Below are 8,164 nucleotides of genomic sequence, written 5' to 3'. Positions count from 1 at the left end.
GGAGGGAGGGAGGGAGGGAGGGAGGGAGGGAGGTTGCTGCTTATCTGACCACATTCAACTCTGACGTTTTGAAAGCGATACGGAAATAGGTTAAGTTAAACAGTTAAACAAATAGCTTTCTCTACATATTTATCATACTATTTAAACAGTTTTGTATTCCCAACATGTTGTTCTTGTATTTCATCTTATTATTATTTCATGTACAGTATATTATATGTGTATATTTTGTATTTCATTTATATTTATATTACGTTCTGTGTGACTGATTTTGCTGCTGTAACACTTTAATTTCCTATTTTATTGGGATCAATATCTATCTATCTATCTATCTATCTATCTATCTATCTATCTATCTATCTATCTATCACAAAGGGCTCATGAGCAGGTCACACAGTAGAGGTTTTAGGTCACTGCTAGTTCTTAACGAAGCTAAAGAGAAACAAGGAGTCCGGACCACCGGAAGGACATTTCCAGGATAATAACTACTGCTCTCGTGCGTTTCCCTTCTCAATCAAACTTTGAGCTAGCGAGCTGCATGCTGAGACTGAACATTTGGGCGGTGCAACAGGGCAGGCCTGATTGGTTCTTTTAGGGAATGATTGTAAAGATTTATAAAGAACATGTGTGTGGGCATTTCCTCTCTAACTGAGACGTTCTGGGACCGATTGGTAGGATTGCTGTGGACGAAGGAGACAAGAAGATACCACTCTATGTGAAAGAGATGCATGGAAACCTGACACCTTCTCTTTTATAAATGCAGGTCTAAATGAGTCCTTTCATTCTGGGTCCCGACTGCCACTCGGCTCCCAGTCTCACCTGCTTGGTAGTCGTACAGGGCCACCGCCGTCAGCCCGACGTCCTCGCCGTACTCGTACAGCTGGCTGTCTGCACGAGGAAGACGCTGGGTTAGTTAAGTTAGTTAGTGTGGTTAGTCCGAGGAAAGAAACAGACAGACTCTGGATACAAAGACACTTATACCATGTGGTTTTTCTCTTTGTGTCTATACTACCTTTCTCCATAAGAAAAATAGTGTTTTTTTTTTAAACATCAAAGCATGTAAACATGTTCTAGGAATTACTCAAAATGCTATGTAATAGTTTAGCCTCATTTCCTTATATTCAAGACATTTTTAAGGCCTTAAAGACCATGCGGGTACCCTGTAGTACTATGAAACAGAAGAATAGAACAGCAGATGTAAGGGGGGTCACCTGCTGCCGCGGTGGTCTCCTCGGGGGTCTGGTACAGGTCCTCGGGCTCTGCGTCGGGGATCTGCGGCTCCGCCTCGTACAGCGGCTCTCCGTTCTCCTCGGCAGCCTCGTGGGACACGCTGGACGTCTTCTGACAAGGAAAACGTCTTCGCTTTAACAACAACAACAACGCCTTCCGCTAAGAGGACTTCTACTTCTAGTAAAATAAAATAGTTTTTCATGTCAAACAGCTTCAGTGTCTTTTTTATTAAAGCTGCAAAGATGATTTAAGACGAATTAATCCGTAGCTGCAGCCCTGTTCCTTACTTTCTTCCACTAATGCCAGTAGGAGGTTGTCTTCAACCCAAAAGAAATCAACAACTCCTACCTTAAAACTAAAGCTGCACTGGGATGTAAATGTGTTCTGGGACATGGTCCAGCCATGGTACCATGCAACGGCATCAACACAGAAAGAAGAAACCACTTTAAATTGATGATTTTATCGGAGGTTGTGTTTTTGCGCTAAATGCAATTATCATCCAATAACGTGTGTGTTTACTAACCCTTAAACTAGAATACCAATCGTGGATTGATCGGACATGAAAGACTGGGTTTTGTCACTATGTTTACATACAAGCTGCCAGTGACCTGCAGCATCGGTTCTACGTCTGAATGAACCGAGTTAGGAGGGTCCTGGTCTCCAGGGCCTGATGGTGGACGGGGTTTAGCTGCTGGTCAGACCGACAGGGCTACATTCATGCAGCTCAACACATTTCATAGTAATGTTAGAATAACGAGGCGAAGAGAAGCCTTTCCAGGTAATCACTGTTATTCTAATATTACCATGTCATAAACTAGAAACAGGCAGTTTTGCAGTTTGCACCAGTGATTCGTGGTTATTACACAGAAACTACCAGACGTGTTTCCAGGTAAGAAGTCACAAGATTAAACATATCATTTGTAAAGTATTACCTTGAGACAAAAAGGCAAATATTTGGAACGTGGAAACATTTCAGCATTATTATATGGTAATTACCAATTATAAATTCCATTATGTTTCATCTAATTTGGAAAGTATCACGCTGATAGCAGGCTATAATAGTGTGACAGCATCAACTTATAATACCCCATTATTATCATGTTATTACCACATTAACATACCTTTTACCATATATACATGTGGTTATCATCAAACCCATTCCTAGTTTTTACCTTGGTAGATGCATGTTATTATATCCGTTACCTTCTTATCACCTGGTCACCCCGGTAATACATCTTATTACAGTGATGCATTACCCAGTTATTACATGTTATTACCTATTGATCACTTCTTTATTTTCACACTGTTACCATCTTATTACCGTGGTGGAATATAAAGTGCCATCAAGAAATGTGTGTTACTGTACTGTAACAGATTGTAAATTAAGTGAATTTGATGCAATAAAAGTATCAACAACAACAACGTTACAAGGAGCAACTTTCCAGGCAGGGACCAGCTGTAAAAAGCGACTAACCTGGTATGCCGGGGCGGCGGCTGCCTGGAGCGGGGGAGCCGGGCTGGGACTGGGACTGGGACTGGCAGCCGGGACCGGGGAGGGGGACTTGGCCGTCTCCTCCATCTTACGGCGCGCCTCCTCCTGTTCCTGCTTCTCCTTTGCCTGTCGGCGCACTCGCTCCTCCTCGGCCCGCTTCCTGTCCTCCTCCTCCTTCTGCTTGGCGATGTTCTCGAAGCGCGCCTTGATGCTTCCTGTGCTGCTGCCGGCTGACGAGGGAAGACAACACGAAGGAGAATGAAGAGATGATGTGAACGCCAACGATTTCCCCAATCAAGCTGATTCCAAATCACAAGATCCAGAACCAACTCTGCTTCGATATCATATAGATTCTCAGAGAACTTCTGCTGTAAATTATACAAGCAAGAAGCAACCCTCATGGCCAGGTTGGCTCATGGAAGAGCAGGCGCACATATACTTTGAGGTTTATGCGTCGACGCAGAGGTCCAGGGTTTAAATCCGACCAATGAAGATTTCCTGCATGTCTTCCTACTCTGTCCTTTCTCACCTAACTGTCCTGTCAAAAATTAAAGGCAGGAAAACCCCCCACAAATAATCTTAAAAGAATAAAACCTCAAATATCTTTTATAATGCGCCAGGTTAATTCACATTAAGAATTGACCCCCCAAAACAGTTTGTTTAAAATAGTTTTAACTAATCAGGACTAACATGCAAATCACTAACAAACAACAGCAGCCGTCGACACAATACAGCTGAACTGTGGACTACAGCCAGAGAGTAGAGGGGCCGTGAAACAACTAAACTATACCCGGGTACACAGTAAGAAACACAGCTGATGTTGAGGAATGCTTACCAGCCTCCACAGGTTTGGTTTTCTGGTAAGCCGGGGCCGGCTTCACCACATCCTCAAAGGTCCCAGCGCTCTGCCAGCCAGAGAGAAAGATGTGAGACAGAAGTAACTTATTACACAAAACTCAAACAAACTAGGGATTGCCCTAGTTTGTTTGAGTTTTGTGTAATAAGTTACTTTTATAATTTTATACTATTTATAATACAATTATAATGCCGATCTTGGGTATTAACAATCACGAAAACTATGTCTGCAATAAATAAACCCCACCAAAAACAACTTATTTTGCACCAATGTTCTGTAAGTCCCAGCTCTGTGGAGTCATTCCGATCGTCAGACACCGCCTACCAAGAGCCTGGGTCTGGGTCTGGGTGTGGGTCTGGGTCTGGGTCTGGGTCTGGGTCTGGGTCAGGGTCTGTCCCAGGTTTCTGCCTAAAAGGAAGTTTTTCCTCGCCACTGTGGCCCTGTTGCTTGCTCTGGCGGAAACTACTAGACCTGTTGGGTCCTTGTAAATTCTGGAGTGTGGTCTAGACCTGGTCTATCTGTAAAGGGTCTCCAGATAACTCTTGTTATGAATCGATACTATAAATAAAATTGATTTGAATTAACTAAAATCTTTATTTTGTCTTGCGTGTCAATGAAAAATAAATTTCACAGGTTGAAGTGTTTTCACTGTAGATTTGTTTCACTGTCTTTTAAGACAAATGCATCATCTTCATACAACTCACCGAGTAATCATGTCACATCGTGATTTATAATACTGACCAAAAATAATTGTGATTATGATTTTTTTCCCCATAATGGAGCAGCCCTAACACAAACGCTCCGTACCTTATCCATCCGGTCATTCTGGACACCAAACTTCCCTCCAAATCCTTTAGAATAATCTGGGACCAAACAGGAGATAAAAGGAGTCAGTTTCTGTTGAACACTAGTGGCCCCAACCACAGTCGGCCTCATCAGAGCAGACCTTTTACAACAATTACAGGACTGTTTAGTTTGATTCATTGTCCCTTCTTCATTCAACTTTGCTGCGGCACACTATTAATAGAGAAGTAGATTAGAAGCTGTTCTGGTCTGCAAAACGTTCAGATGAAGCGGAGACTGTGGTTGGGTTCACGAGAACTGATAATGACAAGAACTGCAGGAATCAAAGGACGGGTTGATGAGCTCATGCAAACCTGTAGGGAGGAGAAACAAAAAAAACACTGAATGCAGACAACAGGGGGAAATGATAGCAGGATCAGACAGTTGGGGTCAAGCAGCCATCTTGGCTCAATCTCCGCACTGAAGATCAGCCGTGTACTGCATGTCTCTGTGTGGTCACAGCAGCAGGTCTTGATAAAATGCACTGTGGCCGTGCGACATCATGCACAAACTGATGAAGAAGCAAAAACTGCGCTGTGGCATTGCCAGAAGCAGCGGAGGGGGGGGGGGGGGGGGGGGGGGGGGGGGGGGGGGGGGGGGGGGGGGGGGGGCTGCAGGTGATACAAAACCAGGATAAATTCTGCTATAGGAATGTGGGACTATACACACTAGGGCTGCACAATATATCGTTTTTATCCTCATTGCGATATGAACTGGCACAATAAACACATTCAGACTGCCACTAAGCCTGTAACAATTATTATATAATTGTCCAATTGTCAATCTTTTAAAATGATCACGTTTCTTTTTAGCTAAGGTCTTAAGGCGTATGACTGGAAATTGTTGATTTAATTGATTGGTTATTGGATTATATATTTGTAATGTTTTTTAAATATACACGCTCTAATGAACAAAAATGTAAATGGGATACACTAAGAAATTAATAATATGAAAATAAAGAGGGATTGTTTTCTTCATTAGGTTTTGTGTTTTTTATATATATATATATATATATATAAAAAAGATTATAAATCTTATCTGGGTCAGACGACAGATATAACTAAAAGACTTATCCTTGGATTCGTTCACAACATTAGTTTAAAATAGAAGGACTTATTTTTTTAAATTGACTAAAAAGAGCCAATTACATTGTTAATAGCAATTATTTCTGAGACAATCAGAGACAACATTTGGAATCGTTCCAGCTTTAACTGTTACATACTAATTTTTTTAGCGGGGCCTTTTAAATATTTTAATTCAATGTTCAATTTGTTTAATAAAAGAAAGTTTGAAATTATTGTTTTAAATTGTCCAGTTTGTTGTATTTTAGCAGAATACTGAAAGCAGGTGCTCACTTTAATATTTAGTTAATTTATCGCCAGTAATATCGTTATCGCAATTTTCAACAACATTATCACATATTTAGCTCCTATCGTGCAGTCCTACTACACACCACATTAAGCTATGAACACCTGATATAATGTATTATATAATGTTATATTTTGTTGGTCATGCCGCAAGAAGAACTACTTTTCCACATCTAACTTTTGCTCTTGTGCTCTTAGGATCCAAGAAAGGTTAAAAATCAAGGACACCTGGACATAATTAAAGATGCTCGACTGTTAATTATGAGCTGGATGAGCACCTTCACTGACATTTTGCGGGATATTTATTTAAAACGGTGTACTGATTAACATCACCTGGCCCAAAATGAAGGGTGTCTGTAGCAGGGAATGACCGGCACATAAAGAATAAAACAGAAATAGCAACAAAAAAGCTGTGTGGTGTAACAGTGAGGGTTCATGGGGGGTTTTCTGTGAGGAAAGGAAGGTGTGTCCATCACGCTGTTACTGGGGATGAGAGGACGGTGCCAAAGACGGAGTATCAAGCTAGGAGGTGGTGTATTTCTGGGAAAGGATGGGTGATAAGGAGGGGTGTTTTTGTTTTAAATGGGATGTGGGGTTAAGGGGTTCAGGGGTGTGTCTGTGCCTTTCTGAGACTCGTGCTTAGCCAGGCTCTCCTTGTGCTCATAGCCCAGGGCACAATGGTCCTGCTTCTCCATCTCTACCCCATACTGCCCTCCAAACCCACGCTTATAGTCTGCAACATAACACACAAACACACACACACACAGACACACACACACACATTACAAACCCTCACATATATGACGTATTAATAGACAAACATATGGAGGCAATGAACCCCCGGGCAGGCGTTAGGGCTGGGTACCAACGAGCAATTGCCTCTAAAGTATTGAGTATCAAAAAATGCCTCAAAATTCAACACCCGATTTTAACACCTAAGGAGTAAATCTCTTTAGAGTCAGTGAGCCAATAAGAATGCAGCATGCGTCTACCAATAACTTATGATGCCTGTGATTGGCTACTACAGGCAGGCGGGAGGAGTCTGTGTTACTACGGGTCTAAGATGTTAAGGCAAGAGGTTTGTGATGTTGATAAGCATGCAACATTACGCAACTTGATTTTATTGCCGCACTTAACTTTGCTCTGAAATTCAGCCCCAGCTAGAGGCCCGACATGCAAATATAAATCTGAGCTGTGGTTTCACTTCCTCTATCAAAGCCTGTTTTTTTTTTTTTTTTACCCGCAGATTGAGGAAGTTGTTAACCTTTGAAAGACCACATCCAAAGCTACAGTAAAACCACATCAGAGCTGAGAGTGCAGGGCTGAGAAGGAAGAAAAGGTTTCACAGTGAACACAAAATCGGGTGCTAAACTCATAGCAGACAACTTATAAAGGCCGAGGTTTGGTCGATATTTCCCCCGGTCAAAGTCTAGAAAAAGTACAATCAAGAGAAACGTGTGTGCCTATCAGCTCACGGTATGTAGAAAATAGTAACAGCTGTCGGAAGATTTTCAACAAAAGTAAATATAAAGACGTACTGAGCAGACCTTCAGATTTAAATCCATTTGTCTATCATTTATAATAGATTCTATCATCCATCAGCCACTTCTTATACATCAGTACATGTGATATATTTACAATAAACTTGTTTATGAAACCTGAACTGAGTAGAGTGTAAAAGCTGACGAGCTTCAGCTGAAGAAGAGCAGAGTTTAGCTGGTAGTGAACATTAAACCATCAACTTCGGCCCATGATTCATTTGGCATGATTAGTCTGGTAAAAGGAAGGATACTAGCGCCGCAAATAACGGGTGTTTTCATTGTTTATTATTATGTTTGGTCTCTAATATGTCAGAAAATTGTGAAAAATGTGGATCAGTGTTTCCCAAAAAGCCCAAGATGACGTCCTCAGATGTCTCGTTTTGTCCACAACTCAAAAAATACTAAATTTACGTCAGAAGACGAGAGAAGGGAACTAGAAAATATTCACCTAAAACAAACTGGAATCAGACTTTCTTAAAAATAGGGGCTCAAACAAATAAATCGATTCATCAAAATAGTGTGTGATTAAATTAGTAGTTGACAATTAATTGATTAGACTTTGCAGTTTAAAAGGATACCACATGTATGAGGGTAAGGACATCCCATAGTCAAAAACACTGATTGGCAGTGGGATCCCTTTAGCTGTTCTTATACTTTCTGACGGTTCCTGCTGGAACTTTGCATGTCTCCTAAAACCCAGAGAAACCAAACCAGAACCTTTCTGGGACTCGTGGAGCTGCAGTTTCTCCTGGTGGTCCCATCCCAGCGCCGAGGCATCCTGTCTGTCCGTCTGCACGCCAAACTTGCCTCCAAAGCCCTTCACATAGTCTGCAGACAC

At 41.6% G+C, this 8,164-nt stretch overlaps 2 protein-coding genes across 26 annotated transcripts in view; both read right to left on the bottom strand.

Annotated features, from left to right (window-relative positions):
• The window catches only part of LOC117938111 (src substrate protein p85-like), a 21,665-nt gene that overhangs the window by 1,018 nt on the left and 12,483 nt on the right, over positions 1-8,164 (bottom strand). For 3 of the 5 annotated variants that reach the window (XM_034862788.1, XM_034862551.1, XM_034862638.1), the window contains 7 exons: positions 8,044-8,154; positions 6,408-6,518; positions 4,383-4,438; positions 3,555-3,624; positions 2,702-2,949; positions 1,209-1,338; positions 817-885 (listed from right to left, as the gene is read on the bottom strand). In XM_034862788.1, coding sequence (XP_034718679.1) covers positions 817-885; positions 1,209-1,338; positions 2,702-2,949; positions 3,555-3,624; positions 4,383-4,438; positions 6,408-6,518; positions 8,044-8,154 — 795 coding nt within the window. The remainder of the gene's footprint in view (positions 1-816; positions 886-1,208; positions 1,339-2,701; positions 2,950-3,554; positions 3,625-4,382; positions 4,439-6,407; positions 6,519-8,043; positions 8,155-8,164) is intronic. The other 2 variants (XM_034862719.1, XM_034862861.1) reach the window with 1 other exon arrangement.
• Positions 3,549-8,164, bottom strand: part of ppfia1 (PTPRF interacting protein alpha 1) — a 66,778-nt gene continuing 62,162 nt past the window's right edge. For all 21 annotated transcript variants that reach the window (XR_004654556.1, XR_004654575.1, XR_004654640.1 and 18 more), the window contains one exon: positions 3,549-3,558. The gene's annotated coding sequence lies outside the window, so the exon portion shown is untranslated. The remainder of the gene's footprint in view (positions 3,559-8,164) is intronic.

This window comes from Etheostoma cragini, chromosome 1, assembly GCF_013103735.1.
Source record: "Etheostoma cragini isolate CJK2018 chromosome 1, CSU_Ecrag_1.0, whole genome shotgun sequence".
Lineage (NCBI taxonomy): Eukaryota > Metazoa > Chordata > Actinopteri > Perciformes > Percidae > Etheostoma > Etheostoma cragini.
The sequence above is the reverse complement of the archived record's forward strand: the minus strand, read 5'-3'. Positions and strand labels throughout refer to the sequence as shown.